Source organism: Staurois parvus, unplaced genomic scaffold (genome assembly GCF_062004578.1).
Source record: "Staurois parvus isolate SC_StPar_1 unplaced genomic scaffold, SC_StPar_1.0 ptg000137l, whole genome shotgun sequence".
Taxonomy (NCBI): domain Eukaryota; kingdom Metazoa; phylum Chordata; class Amphibia; order Anura; family Ranidae; genus Staurois; species Staurois parvus.
Window position 1 is genome coordinate 8,318,779 of NW_028317933.1, and position 16,136 is coordinate 8,334,914.

General features: G+C 40.9%; 1 protein-coding gene across 1 annotated transcript in view; it reads left to right on the plus strand.

Moving 5' to 3' along the window:
* The first annotated feature begins 3,418 nt into the window (after positions 1-3,418).
* The window catches only part of ARHGAP40 (Rho GTPase activating protein 40), a 69,300-nt gene continuing 56,582 nt past the window's right edge, over positions 3,419-16,136 (plus strand). The window contains exon 1 of the mRNA XM_089673308.1: positions 3,419-3,548. Within this exon, the coding sequence (XP_089529434.1) occupies positions 3,505-3,548 (44 nt within the window). The 5' untranslated portion in view covers positions 3,419-3,504. The remainder of the gene's footprint in view (positions 3,549-16,136) is intronic.

Sequence of the window (16,136 nt, forward strand, 5' to 3'; positions counted from 1 at the left end):
GCGAATTTGCCTCTGTATTTCAAATTTCAGTGTTTTTGGATTGATTATATTATTGAATTAAATTTATTATTTTTATATTATTTTTATGATAATTTATTAAATTATAATTCATGATTTCGTGTTTCAAATTTTATCATATCCGGAATGTTTAATAGACTCTTGTTCGTACAGATTTCAGTGAGTTATTCCTAAAAATTACAGCCTACAATAAAAAACTACATATTTCCATGCAAAAAAATGGTACCGCTTTCAGCACAAAAAAAAATTAAAAAAATCGGAAAGAATCATACCGCCAGGGAGGTTAACTAAACTCTGGACAGAAAACCTTTCATTTATATGTTCCTCATCAGCTTGAAACATAAATCCACTTTGTGTGCACCAAATACCTTTGCAAACCCAGATATTACTTTGTAAAAGCAGTGGTGACATCAAGGCTGTTCTGTACATATGCTGTGCAGAGAGCAGAGCTGTAGGAGGGACCCAGCAGGCACCTGTAATGAGTGGGTGGAGACAAGACCAGTTACCCTGCACTAGGAGAGAGAGCAGCAGGGACCAGTCTTCATTACAGGAAGCTCCTGAACATAGGAAAAGTTTCACATTGGATTACTGCACAGATCTGGAAGAAGTACAAAAGCTCAGCAAGATCAAGTAGGAATAGATATATTGCAATTGATACAGTCAGGTAAATGGCATTTTTCAAAGAAGAAGTCAACAATGCAGCTTTAAAAACAAACAAACAGTAAATCTATGCAACTGAAATTATATCCAATTATTAGTTATTTCCTGTAATTGTTGACTTTTGGCCCCTTTGTGAACTTTCATGGGATGTGTTGCCTCTTTCACCAAGAGGGAGGCTTCAGAAACAGATGGAAGTGTGGCCAAGAGTAACTTTTAGGGCCAGTTCACACCACAAAAATGTACTCCGGCTGTGTTCCGGATACGTTTTTGCTTACGGTTCACACTACACTCCATTCTGATGCATTTTGCTAGGTTCCAGTACAGTTCTGTACAAAAAAAAATTGCAACACGTTCTGCTTTTTTTTCTGCACCAGAAACTGACTGCACTGGTGTGAACTAGGCCATTTGAATACATGGAAAACACTAGTGGGAAAAAAACAAACAAGGGCGCACTCTCATCGTGCATTACCGTGGTAATCCACGTATTTATTGATAAAAAAAGATAATATACTCACAAACCAACGTGATAAAAAGCAGTGCAGGTGGTCCACAAAAACAGTCACAATATGGCTGTGTCTGATGATGCGGATATGCTAACGCGTTTCGGGAGCTGTACCCCCTTCCACAGGGGGTACATGCATTTTTTGATGCAGAAAAAAAAACAAAAAAAACCGCACTGGACTGCATCTGGTGTGAACTAGCCCTGAGGGAGACATTTTACTTATAAATTTTAACTGCCCATATCTCTGGATCTACTGATTGTTAGGGTTTTTAAAGTAACTCGTTCTTTTCTGTAAGGCTGCTTTCACACTGATGCATTTTTTATGGTGTTAAAGACACAGCAAGAACACAATCCCTTTAAATCCCATGGGACTTGTCACATCATTGCAGTGCATTTTGAAAAGTCTTGCATGCTGCATCTTCGTTTTCAAAACTGCACCAAAAATGCAGGTCTCCATTGAAATGACATGTGAAATACATCAAAATATATAGCTGCGTTGCATTTTGGTGCGTTTTTTGAGTCTTATGTCCAAGTTTCACAGGTGCATGCTGGGTAATAGCGCAGCAAAAGCACTTATGCATTTTTACTGTTTTTGCAGTTGCATCAGTGTGAAAGCAACCTTAGGCTGCATTCACACTTTAGTCATCGGTCACACTGCTGCGATTTAAAATTGAGCAATTTTGTGTGCGATTTCTGAAGACTTTATGGAGACTTGTGGAGATTTTGAATGATCTCTTGCGATTTGCTTTGCAATTTCCATTATATTCTATGTATTTAAAACTGCAAAAAAAGTAATGCAAGAACTACTTTAGAAATCGCGCTGCAGCAAACAGCACATTTAGACATTGACATTCACTTTCATTAGGTGCCATTCAATTCACAAATCACACTAGTATGACCGGGCACTTAATTGCACGTTTCTGACCACAATTTTCAGAAAGGCAGCAAAATGCGCAACATACTTGCAGTACCAATTTTTTCTTAAAGGCACATCAAATGCAGTTCGATTTTGGCACATTTGTCGTGGGACAAAATGCACATCACCAAATACACCTGGCATAGTGCAACAATTTGGTACATGAGCTTCTTTGGCGTGCATAAGGCAGCCCCTTCAAGTGAATAGGCTGCCCGTGTGTGACGCACATAAACACACAAAACAATTGCATGTGGAAACACGTTTTCCCGCTACGCTAATGCCATACACTAGTTGAATTATCATTCAGGCTCCATGCACACTATCGTTTTTTTAATCTCCTAGAAGCTGTTATTAGTATTTTTTTCTGCTTCTAAAAGCCAAATTGTGTCCTATGTGCTCATGCACAATACTTTAGGCTATTAGCTTTTTTTTGAGCTTCAGCGTCTAGGAGCAGAAATTTTTTTTTTCGTTTTTTGGAGCATTTTTCCAGCAGAAAAAACACTAAACGCTATTAAAACAGCTTTTTTCCAAACCTAGTGTAAAAACGCTGATAAAACGCGAACGCTCCTAAATACTTAAAAAAAAAAAAAAAAACACACACCACGATTACCAGCATTTTTTGAGCTTCTACAACCACTAGTGTGCATGGAGCCTCAAGTAAGTTTTTGAAAAACGAACATATGGTCATGAGCGCAAATGATATTGCCAACATGTAATGACCAAATTTCAAACCATAAGTCATTCAATGGACATAAACGAATCATTTTTTGCTTCTAGATCACATATTTGCAGTACCAACAGTTTGATTTGTCTTAATGGGCAAGAAACAGATTAACATTTTAATTTATCGTCTGTTAAGCAGAAGTTATGCAAACTTTTCCTTCAATTTTTTTACTCAAACATGTCTCTACCAATTTTCGATTTGTGCCCATTAACTGGACAAAAAATTAACAAACTCTCTAAATGACAGATTGTCGATTGATTTTTCATCTAGTGTATGGGCACCATTAGTGTCAATGGTACCAAAATAGCTACAGAGCGCAGTTTGACTATGCACAATACAGTACCTTATAATAGCCAATCAAAATACAAATTTGGCTGATCTGACATCAATAAACTGAAACCTGCTTTCTCTTGGTTACTGTACTTTGCACATCCACATTGTTATGGAATAAGCCTTTGTGGGTGTCAGATGGAACTCGCCATTTGGTATGGAGGTCAGTAATAATAGTCCATAGCACTACTGCAAAGGGGGATCATGCATTGTCCGTGGGAACAGCTGCAGCTGAGAAGGCTTAAAGGATCTCCACTGCTCCGCCCCCTCCTCCCCCTGCCAGCTGCTGTAATCAGTGGGACAGACAGACAACAGGCACTGGGGTGTGCAAGAAGGAAAGGAAGGAGGACTTGAATGCTTTGTGACATCCTCGTGTCACCATATAGATACGTGTGCAGGTATTGTGCCATCATGCCACTGATCACACCTCCTCCATGTGGCTCCTTTAATTGAGTTGGTGCCTTGGGTAACTTTCTGTGCACATTACTTCATTGGTATTTTTTTGTGTTGTCCACGATTGCTGTACATTTCCCCTTTGTTCTCTCATCTGATGTGGATTTTTTTTTATTTTGCTGTCATGTTTTAGCAATTCAATGGGAATGTTTTTTAATCTGTTTGTTTTTGTTTATATGTCTTTGTTTATAAACTGCTAAAGTTCAGAAGTACAGTAACTGTCATTAACAAATGAGTTTCTGGTTTTGTGTTCACTGATGGCAGTTATGATTTGTGAATGTATGTATGTATGCTGGATGGGAAGGCTGCTTTGCTTGCACAAGAAATCCTCTTAAGCATGGAGTTAAACCTGTTTCTATAGAATGCGTCTATTGACATTAACGTTCCATATTTTGTCTCACAGTTATATATAGTTCTTGCTATAAAAGCAGTTTCTCTGAAGGCATTGGGGAGAAAGATAGATAGATATTTGTAGTGGATCTTGTTTGACCTTACAAAAAAAAAATTGAAATTGTAAAAAGGCAGCCTATTCATTTTGAATGGGTTCTCCATGTATGAAGTGAAGGAACACGGTGCCATGTTGTGGTGCACTTTAGCACCGGGGCTTTTAGGAGTACCATGTGTGTGGTTGGGGTGCCATTCTGGAAGAATAGAAGCACACTGCAATGCACTTTACCTTGGATAGTGGTAATGTGCATTATAGACCCCATTCAAACCTTTTGATCTGATCTGCGTTTCCTGAAGCATTTCAGTGTTCAACATCAAGATTCCTATTAGACCCCATTCACAGGGGCCAGGCTATCCATATACCCGTGTGATTGGTCGTCTTTGACCACATAGATGCACAAGTGTTCTGTGCATCCACATGCAGGTAGTCCCATTCAGGTCTACTGGAATGCAGCGGCTGCACAGAGACAGCTGCTGGTCACAATCTGACAGCTGTGTGGGTGTGTATCTGCAAACGCAGACAGTATACATTCGAAGTCACACACCCGTACAGCTGTCCATGCAGCCACTTTGTTCCAATAGGAGCAATGGGACTGCTGGCATGTAGACGCATGGACCACCTGTACATCCCATGCAGGCAAAGATGGTCCTTCACTTGGGTGTACAGATGGGAACAGCCATGTGAATGAGACCTTATATGTAATGGTGCCCATTCACACCTGAGTGTTGTGTGGCTTGAAGCTTGAAAAAGTACATGAGCTTATTTGGAGTGGTGCGTTTTTGGCCCCTATGTAATTCAGTTTGGAGTGAAAATATGTATTTTTTTTTTTCCAGTGTCTAAGACAAGACTAATGAAGCCTGAGAATGCCCCCAAACAATGAACAAGTAAAGCTCCACAATTACTGAAAATGCTCAAGTGTGAATGGGGGCTTAATGTGTGCAGCCCTCCCACTTACCTGAGCCCAATCTTAAGCACTGTGCCTGAGAGCAGCGACTCTCTCTTCCCACTAGATATGGAAGCAGGAGCCATTGACTCCTATTACTGTCAATCACAGCCGAGGAGGGCGGGGCTGAGCTGAGCTGAGCCGCTCTCTGTGTCAATGGACACAGGTACTCAGGAAAGTATTATTTAAAAAAAATGTACAAACTTGTGTTACTGTAACACAGATGTGTTGAGCCAGCCTAAGGCTTGGTTCACACCTATGCAGTTTGCTTTTGATCCGTTTCTGCGGTGCTACTTGCGGCTCATTTTGCGTTTTTAACACGTTTTTCATGTTTTTTTTTATGCGGTTTTCATTTTTATTTATTTCAGGTACTTTTATAGCGCCATCAATTTACGCAGCGCCTTACGTGTGTGTGTGTGTGTGTATATATATATATATATATATATATATATATATATATTATTTATTATTATTATACAGTATTTATAAAGCGCCAATAGTTCGGTCAGCTCTGTACATTACAAAGGGGGACAGAACATGTGACAGAACAATACCAATACAATGCAAAACATGAGGGGATCGAGGGCCCTGCTCTTTCGAGCTTACAATCTAGGAGGGAGGGGATAGGGGCACAGGAGGAGATAGCTGTGGGGGATGGGGTGGTAGGAAGAGTGGAGGAGGTTGGCAAGTTAGCAGGGGGTGGGGTAGGCTTCCCTGAAGAGATGGGTTTTCAGGGTGCGCCTAAAGGAGAGGGAGTAGGTGATAATCTGATGGGTTGGGGCAGGGAGTTCCAAAGGATGGGTGACACCCTGGAGGCGAGCATGGGAGGAGGAGACCAGGGAACTAGAGAGAAGGAGGTCTTGTGAGGAGTGGAGTGTGCGTGCTGGGCGGTACTTTGATATTAGGTCAGTGATGTAGTTCGGGCAGTATGGTAGATGGCATATATACACAATGAGGAACAGAAGTATTTGAACACCCTGCGAGTTTGCAAGTTCTCCCACTTAGATATCATGGAGGGGTCTGAAATTCACATTGTAGGTGCATTCCACTCTGAGAGACAGAATTTAAAAAACAAATTCAGGAAATCACATTGTTTGATTTTTAAAGAATTTATTTGTCTTGCACTGCTGAACATAAGCATTTGAACACCTAAGAAACAGCAAGAATTCTGGCTCTCAAAGACTTTTTACTGTGGCTTTAAAAAGTCCACCTCTACTCCACTCATTAATCTAACTTATTAGCACCTATCTGAGCTCTTTAAAGACACCTGTCCACCCCACAGTCAGTCAAACGCCAACTACTACCATGGGCAAGACCAAAGAGTTGTCAAAAGACACCTGAGACAAAATTTTGGACCTCCACAAGGCTGGAAAGGGCTACGGGACAATTGCCAAGCAGCTTGGTGAAAATAGATCAACTGTTGGAGCAATTGTTAGAAAATGGAAGAGGCTAAAGACGACTGTCAGTCTCCCTTGGGCTGGGGCTCCATGCAAGATCTCACCTCGTGGGGTATCACTGATAAGAAAGGTGAGGAATCATCCCAGAACTACAAGGGAGGAGCTGGTCAATGACATGGAGAGAGCTGGGACCACAGTTTCAAAGGTCACTGTCGGTAGAACACTACGCCGTCATGGTTTCAAATCATTCATTGCACGGAAGGTTCCCCTGCTCAAGTCATCACATGTCCAGGCCCGTCTGAAGTTTGCCAATGACCATCTGGATGATCCAGAGGAGGCATGGGAGAAAGTCATGTGGTCAGAAGAGACCAAAGTAGAACTTTTCGGTCTAAACTCCACTCGTCGTGTTTGGAGGAAAAAGGATGAGTGGCATCCCAAGAACACCATCCCTACTGTGAAGCATGGGGGTGGTAACATCATGCTTTGGGGGTGCTTTTCTGTGAAGGGGACAGGACGACTGCACTATATTAAGGAGAGGATGAATGGGGCCATTTATTGTGAGATTTTGAGCAACAACCTCCTTCCCTCAGTCAGAGCACTGAAGATGGGTCGTGGCTGGGTCTTCCAACATGACAACGACCCGAAGCACACAGCCAGGATAACCAAGGAGTGGCTCTGTAAGAAGCATATCAAGGTTCTGGAGTGGCCTAGCCAGTCTCCAGACCTAAATCCAATAGAACATCTTTGGAGGGAGCTGAAACTCCATGTTGCTCAGCGACAGCCCCGAAACCTGACAGATCTAGAGGAGATCTGTGTGGAGGAGTGGGCCAAAATCCCTGTTGCAGTGTGTGCAAACCTGGTCAGGAACTACAGGAAACGTTTGACCTCTGTAATTGCAAACAAAGGCTTCTGTACCAAATATTAACTCTGATTTTCTCAGGTGTTCAAATACTTATGTTCAGCAGTGCAAGACAAATAAATTCTTTAAAAATCATACAATGTGATTTCCTGAATTTTTTATTTTTTTAAATTCCATCTCTGAGTGGGAATGCACCTACAATATGAATTTCAGACCCCTCCATGATTTCTAAGTGGGAGAACTTGCAAAATCAAATCCTTCTGTTCCTCACTGTCTATATGTATGTGTGTGTATATGTGTGTGTATATGTGTGTGTGTGTGTATGTGTGTATATATATATATATATATATATATATATATATATATATAATTTAAGGTCCCTAACTCACTTTCATGCATATCCATACTAGGGCCAATTTAGACAGGAACCAGTTAACCTACCAGCATGTCTTTGGAGTGTGGAAGGAAACCGGAGTACCTGAAAGAAACCCATGCAGGCACAGGGGGAACATGCAAACTCCAGGCAGGTGGGGCTGTGGTTGGGATTCATTTTACTTTTCTTTTTTTTTTTTTCCCAGTTTGTTGTTGGCCAGATTAAAAAAAAAAAAAGCAAAATGCATCAAATGCGCACTACATTCTTCTGCAGTGTCTCCATTGAACTCTGTTGAACCAAATTCACACAGTTTTGTGATTAAAAAAAGTTTCTGACCCTTTCCAAACATGCAGCAGCTGAAAAAAGCATTCATATGAACATGTCCCATAGGAAACCATGTTAAATGGATTGTGGTGCGTTTTCTGCAAAAACCAGGCCTTTACAGATCATTGGCACTGCAGCTTTTCCAAGAGATGTTTGGGTAATTGGCAGGCAGGTCCTGCATGGCCTTGAAGAGTGTCATTAGCAGCACAGTGGCTAAATGGTTAGCACTTCCGCCTGGCAGTACTAAGGTCGTTGGTTTGAATCTCAACCACAGCACCACCTGCCTGGAGTTTGCATGTTCTCCCTGTGCCTGCGTGGCTTTCCTCCCGGGTACTCTGGTTTCCTCCCACACTCCAAAGACCTGCTGGTAGATTAATTGGCTCCTGTCTAAATTGGCCCTAATGTGTATGTATGAATGTAAGTTAGGGACCTTGTAGATTGTATGTCCCTTGAGGGTTAGGGACTGATGTGAATGTACAATATATATGTAAAGTGCTGCGTAAATTGATGTTGCTGTATAAGTACCTGAAATAAATACATTTGCTATTACTGTATGTAGTTATAGAGCAACAGTACATTTTTACATTGAAGTGCTTGCCTGCATTGGATAGTTCTGATGCCTCCAAACACTTGGTGTAAAGACGTGTACTGACCGGAATGACTCAGTTGACACTTCGGGGTTTATTTACTAAAGCTGGAGAGTGCAAAATCAGGTTCACTTCTGCATAGAAACCAATCAGCTTCCAGGTTTTATTTCTAAAACTTAATTGAACAAACTGAAGTTAGAAGCTGATTGGTGTTTAGGCAGAAGTGAGCCTGATTTTGCACGCTCTAGGTTTAGTAAAGAAACCCCTTCATGTCTGCCCACCCCGCAGCGTTAATATAACCTATGCCCATACGGTTTCAGCGGTCTAAGGCTACTGCCTGTAAAAGCACATTGTATGCTTCTCCATCCACTGCTGTGTGATCTCTTCTTGTCCTGGTATGGTATAGCATTGTACCAGCTTAAAACGGAGTTCCACTCACCCGTCAAAAAATAAGTCAGCAGCTACAAAAACTGTAGCTGTTGACTTTTAAAAAACAGCCACTTACCTGTCCCTCAGTCCCGTGGTGTATCCCCCGCAGTCCGTTTCACCGGCCGTCCTGGATTCCAGGGGGCCGGCATATTCAGTGTGGGCACCCGGCTGTGATAGCTTGCGGCCTCACAGCTGGGTATCCACTGCACATGTGCAAGTAGCGTTGCGCTTCATCAATGGTCTTGTAGTCTTCTGGGACCTGTCACGTGTCCCAAAAGACTACAGGGAGGGAGGACACCTTCCGGTCGCCTAGGCGATTGGACCGGAAGTGGGAGCAGGTACCTGTCAAATTCGGGTACCCGCTCTCCCCCCAAAGGTGCCAATCCTTAATGGGGAGCGGGAAAGCAGTCCTTAAAGCGGAACTTCCTCTTGGGTGCAGCTCCGCTTTAAAGCAACACTAAACTCTGCTTTGAGAAAATTTAATTCATATTCTCAATTCAAAACAGGCCCTTCTATTGCACTCAAGATTCCCAAATTCTTCTTTTTTCTGATCTCCTGTTAGAGAATGGCTATGTTCATCCTCCATAGTCCCATGGTACGTAGCTACCTACTCCTTGCTCGCACTTGAGATGAGCCAGGGACTTTAGACTATGGAATTTGTAGTGTACATAGGGCAGTGCACATAACCGTAACAAACATGCACTGCTCAATCTAAAGAAACAGAAGTGAGGAGGGAAAAGAAAAGGTTTAGGAGCTCACAGAGGACGTTACAAGGGGGCAGAAAAACACAGTAAAAACCGATTTCATGGAAAATACATTACAGGGCCAATAAGTAGTGAATGTGTATGGATTATTTTTTGGAGAATAAGGATATCCTTATTTTTTTTATTTCTTTATTTTTTATTTTCTTTAAGTAATCATTTAAAGGGAATCTGTCACAAGAGTAAAGTAGAATCTGCCATCGCTGTGCTCTTTTCTGAAAATGCTGGATGTCCAGCTGTCTAGCTCTCAGTCTTACTTCAATTAAACCTTTAAGAGAAACACAGGAGCTGTGTCTGTGTCTATCTACCTGAAATGCCATTTACCCGGCTGTGACAGTGTTGACTCTGGAACATGTGTGTATCAGGAAAGTCAAATGTCCTTATGTGTATGTTCAGGGTTAGGAACTCTAAATATTGAAGCAAGAGGGCTGCCATGACAGCCAGATCACTAGCATTTGGAGAATGAAAGGTCAGCAATGACGGCATCCATGTTTCTGTTTTCCAATGAATCTTATGTCTTGTGGCTTAGTGGTTAGCACTCCTGCCTTGCAGAATTAGGGTCCTTGGTTCAAATCTGATACCACCATGCCCGTTCTCCCTGTGCCTGCACGGGCTTCCTCCTCTGGGTACTCCGGCTGGTAAGTTACTAAATCCACAACAGTAAAATCAGTCTGTATATGCAGTAGAGCATGCTTGCTATACTCATTGTGGAACCTAAGGGGTTAATCTTCCACATTGTGTAAAAAGGCTGTTTGATCCTGTCTTCTATGATCCTCCCCTCTTCCGCAATCCCCTATCCATCTGCCATCAGCTCTAGGAATCACTCTGCACGTGCTCAGTTTGGTGTGTAATGCTAGAGAGGGGTTTTTTTTTTGGGGGGGGGAGGTGCATGTGATCAGCACAGGTCCAATCAGCACAGATGGTCTGGAGTTATGCAGCCTCATAGGACAGTCAAAGAAGAATGAAAATTTCTACAAGATTAACCAGGGCTCAGCTGGACACTGATAGAAGTCACAAAACTGCTGTATACTGCTGATGAAAAAAGGTATTTAGCAGTTTATTATTACTAAAATAATTGATTTTCCATGTTCCGTGTACTGTGGGAGGCTAGACAGAGTGAATGCAGGGTCCTGGGTTTAGTAGCACTTTAATGGGCCCCTATCTAAGTTGGCCCAGTATATGTGTGTATGTATGGGAGATAGGGACTTTAGATTGTAATATCAATGAGGGTAGGAACTGATGTGAATGGACAAATGTAAAGCGCTGCATAAATTGCCAGCACTATATAAATACAAGTGATAAATAAGTAATTTCAATCACTGACCTATAACAAGTATGCAGATAAGGAAGCCTGACTTTATTGGTGGACACACTTATTCCAGTTCAATGACTCAGAAATCATAGAAGCCACAGTCAGCCTATTCAGCGAATGGCAGCTTCTATATTTCTCTCTGGTTGCCAGACTTGTGGTTTTATATTCAATTGTACAGACTTCATAAACACTTTGGGCCCATTCACAGTATTGAGCTTCAGTAACAAACGCATGGTTATAGCATGTTACTTCAACACACAGTAATGTATGAAATGAACAGTATTGTATGAATTATATCACACACCTAGGATGAACCACACAATCTCTATGCATTCACTCTATCCAGTCTCCCACCGCACACAGAACATGGAAATGCAATTATTTTAGTAAATAAAAACTGCTAAATACCTTTTCTCATCAGCAGTATATAGCAGTCTTGTGACTTCTATCAGTGTGAGTTTTCATTTTGCTTTAGGAGGATGCAGAACCCCTGACCAGTGTCTGGACAGTCCTGATTGACCCTGTGCTGAACACATGCACTCCCCCAAGAAAAAAAAACAAAAAACTTTCTAGCAATACACACCAACCTGAATATGTGCAGAGTGTCTTCACATGCTATGTCTTATCGGGAGATAAGAGGGGGACACTTGAAGAAGGGGAGGATCAGAGAAGGCAGGATCAAACAGCTTTTTTTTACAAAATGCAGAGGATTAACCCCTTAGGTTCCACAGTAAATATAACAAGCATGCTTTACTGCATATACAGACTGATTTTACTGTTGTGGCTTTAGTAACTCTTTAAGTTAGTGTATGTTCCAGGAACACGTATCACATCTGCAAAATCTTCAAAAAAGACTTGATATTCCAGTTGAGCTTTTTTTTTTTTTTTTTTTTTTGCATAGATAGCCCTTGAGTATACTTTTTATTTCTTTTAACACCATTCTACAAACACGTGTCCCTGCAAGGCACGTACATAACAGTTGGTCAAGATCATCAACAAATCCAGACGTGTTTTCTGATAGCAGAAATCTGTAGACGTCATAAAGTCATCACACTAACTGGATGCTGTTCAGGGAACTTATTGAAGACTTGTATAGCAAAGCCTGCACCTGTGGGATAACTTGGTTTTTAACAGCTACAAATCTCTCCCCTCCAGTTTCTGGGTCTGAACAAGTGTTGACCGAAACAACAGAATGCATATGTCTGCCACTCAATGTCAGGCAATGCTGTTCTAATGAGAGTAAAAAAAAAAAATCATGTAGTGCCCTCTGCAGCTTTTTTTTGTAAAATGTTATTTCTTTTATAAGCAATATGGATGAGGTGTTTGGTGTGCTGTTAGTAATGTGGACCTTTCTTTTCTTTTTCATTGAATGTCAACTCTAATGTACAATGTGCTTTTTGTATTTTGTTTGTTTTTGTTTTTTGGCCCAGTTGTTTATCCACACTAAAATAAAGTACTAACATCTGTATTAATTGTGTCTACAGGAGCCATTGAATGTAATTGGCTATACAAATGAACACAAGAACACACATAGATAGTAGTTTTTAACTTTTTTTTTCAATGTTTATTTTATATAATTCAATTTTGTCATGTTGGCTTGCACTCATTATTTCCCACCATGCGCTGAGATATATATATTATGATTTGTTTGACTAGTTCACTTTAACCCACCAGTGTCCACCCAAACAGTTTTCTATGTATTGTTCCATGTATCAGGTACTGTTAATTTATACTACATATATTTATACTATGCTTTTTTCCTTTTTTTTTTTCATTAAAATCCACTATTACGTTTCGGTTCTCTATTTCCTTTAGCTCAGGTGTTGTGGTGCTGGAATTTTTTTTTTTGGTCATGAATCTGCCTTGCCTGTCTGAAGGCACAAAGTCAGCAAAAAAGACTTGTTCAAACTGTTTTCTTTAATACTCAGTCCATGCAGTTAGTTTGCCATTATTTTTTTGCGTATATATTCCAATATGTTGTGCTGACATATTTCATCAGCTGAGGTTTACAGTGTTTTTCTTCAGAGGTCCTACACTGTAATATCCTCAAAAAAAAGCAAAAACTCCAAACGACTATATACAAAGTTGAAATACATTTATGCAAACTGTCTGACCTGAAAAATAATTTAGAATTTTGACAAGTTAGTCTGGCGATCCAGACCCCACTGTCAGACAACAGAGCCAGATTAAGTAACTTTACTTTTCTTGATTGCTGTTAGAATCTGTCATACAGCAGTAAAATGTTATGTTTTGAAAAATACGCTTGTATGCATGCACGTATATTGGAAGTGCAAATATTGGCATTTTTACACACCTAGCTGCATACTGTATTTTTTTTGTAATATATCTTTATGAATAAATATACTGGCTCCCAGGAGCCACAACAGCAAGCATATTTTCCACTGTACAGCCGTACACTTAATATGGAGAGCCCTAATACTGTACATTAAATTTGGATTACCATCAGAGTAGTATAGACGTAGTATGACATCCAAAATAAATATACTAGGGTATCAAGCACATTTAGCTCAAGGTATGAACAGGGGCTTATGACTGAAGGGGGATGAATGGAGATTAGTATTTGTACATCCGACTATACCAAAGAGACTTGAAAAGCCTAGGTTGCCTTCTGGATTTGTAGACATAGGGGAATTTACCAAGAGTGGAGAAGTTGTGCATGGAAACCAATCAGCTTCTAGCTTTCATTTTCAAAGCTTAACTTCAGCTGAAGCTAGAAGCTGATTGGTTACTATGCACAGTTACTCCAGTTTTAGTAACTATTTTAGTAACTTGCCCCCATTGTTTCTTTAAACCAAGGGTCCAGAGGGACAGTTAGTTCTTGTAGGATACATCTAGTGGGGCTTTCCATGTCCAGATGCTGTAACTGTCCAGCTAGAAAGTAAACATATGGTGAGGCACAGCTAATCCTCCCTTCATCTTACACCTCTACAGTCTACTCTGGGCAATCCTGGGTCATTTTCCTTTCCAAATAAAGGTTTGAAATAAGGATTGCAATTTGGTAAAGTCACTTTTGGGGAGCCATACTGATTTGATTTGGGTGCTTATGCAGCAGTTGGAGCTAAGCTAGGAACCTTGTTCATAGAAGGAATTTAGTCAGGAATAAGTAAAGGGTTCATAGGTCGCTTCTGCATAGGCAAGACCTCTGGAATGCTGTTACCTCTGGTCACCAAGAAAGGAGAAGAATATGCAGGAACCAAGCACTAGAGCAGGTCTTCAGTGAGTGGAAGCAGACTCCGACAAGGAAGATAAACAAACAAGGACGGCGCTCCCAAGTTCAGTAGTTAGGCAATTTGATAGGACAAATGGTTAAAAACACTTACAAGACGGAGCTTCTGAGTATGCTTCGAAACGCGTTACCACTCCTCTTCTGATGTGACATCTGGTGCATACACTCCATGCCAATCCCAGAAGTGTGGCGACTATCTTGCCATTGTGTTCCACCACCCCCACAGTCGCTGGTTGGCCGATTGGGTTCCTGCTGACACAGACAGAATCCTTGTTTGGATTTATTTGAAGTAAGTGTTTTAGAAGTAGAGTTGTGACAGCCTGGTAATGGGAGTATGGGAAACGGCATGTTTCCAAAGACTCATTGAGAGAGATCTATAAATCAGGCGAAGAATAGGTCCATAGATTTTAGAGACCGCTATGGCAAAACAGTTTGGCCCTGGAGCTTTTTATTGGGAAAGGCAGAGACCAAAATCTGTTGTTCTTCTTAAGTTATTGAGGAACTGAGCATAGTTCCCCCGAAAGGCATTGGCTGTCATTTAACACTATCAATAAATTAATTTGGACCCTTATCTTTTGGTCTGGCACTCCTTCCATGTATGCACTGGAGGGTAGACCTGTCTGTTGTGAGCTTTTGGGGGTCAAAGGAGCTCATCAGGGCTTCAGATAGCAATGAGAACTTTTTGGTGGACCCAAAGTAAAGGCTTTCCTGTTTGAATCTGTGCAGGAAAGCTGATTTCTGGATTAGGATTCATGGCCAACTACAGTAAATTCAGTAAAAGAACCTGTACTCTTATCGTTTGGTCTGGTGCTCCTTCCATATATGTATGTTATTTTTAAATATAGCAGGCTTTTGATTGGCTCATCTTATAACTGGAGCATTATAAACAGTCATAGAAAGGTTATAAGTCTGACCGTTGCTTAAAGGAGCCCTCCATGTTACTGCTCAGTTCCCGAATAGTTTTTTCATATTGCATTCTTTACCTGGAGCAAACAGTAGAATCATGCTGTGCCCCTTCTGCTTACTAAGGGAACAGAGAATTGCCTTAGGCTCATAATGTGAAGAGAGAGGACACAGAAACAAAGCAGCTTTGACTGACAGACCAATCACTTACGCATCAGTGCCCTCTTGTATGGAGTACCATGCACAGATGGGCTGAGCTAGTGAACCTACTGAAATGATAAATGCATATTCATGAGTTATATAAATGCAGCTATGATGGCAGCACTCACATAATTCAAGATCAACGCAGCCCAAGTAAAGCAGAAAAATATATCTACTTGCTTACAAAGTCAAAGCAAAGAATCTGCGGTTTAGTGCCAAGTACTGTCAAATGTGCAATTATTTGTTCATCTGCCCTCACTCATCTGATGTCCGCCTCCTTCTTTCCCTTTCCAACACTGGAGCCTCTCTGACTGCAGTCACTCTTCAGCATTCAACACTTTTGGGAGTGTCAGATTTTTAGTCCCCGTTATGCCCATTATGCTTAGTGATGCAATCTGCTGGCCCCCATGTCACTACAGGACACAGTAGTTATTTAGGAAGCACAGAAGTGGGCCAGATATCCAACATCAAGATTTTAAAAAATCTTTTTTTTCTGTTTTTGTCATCTTCAACCAAAAAATGTTTGTTTTTAAGTTTTGGATAAGTAGAATTGGAAACTGTCTTTACTGCCTCCTGTGTCTTCTTTTCCATTAACCAAAACAAGCTGACGCTGTTAAATTTGGCCTAGGCATCTAGGCACCAATGACTTTGGGTCACAAGAGTTAAAAATACCACCGTGTGTTAAATAAAATGGAAAAAAATGCATACACTGAGGATTTTTATTGTAAAAGTGGCATACTATTTTTCTC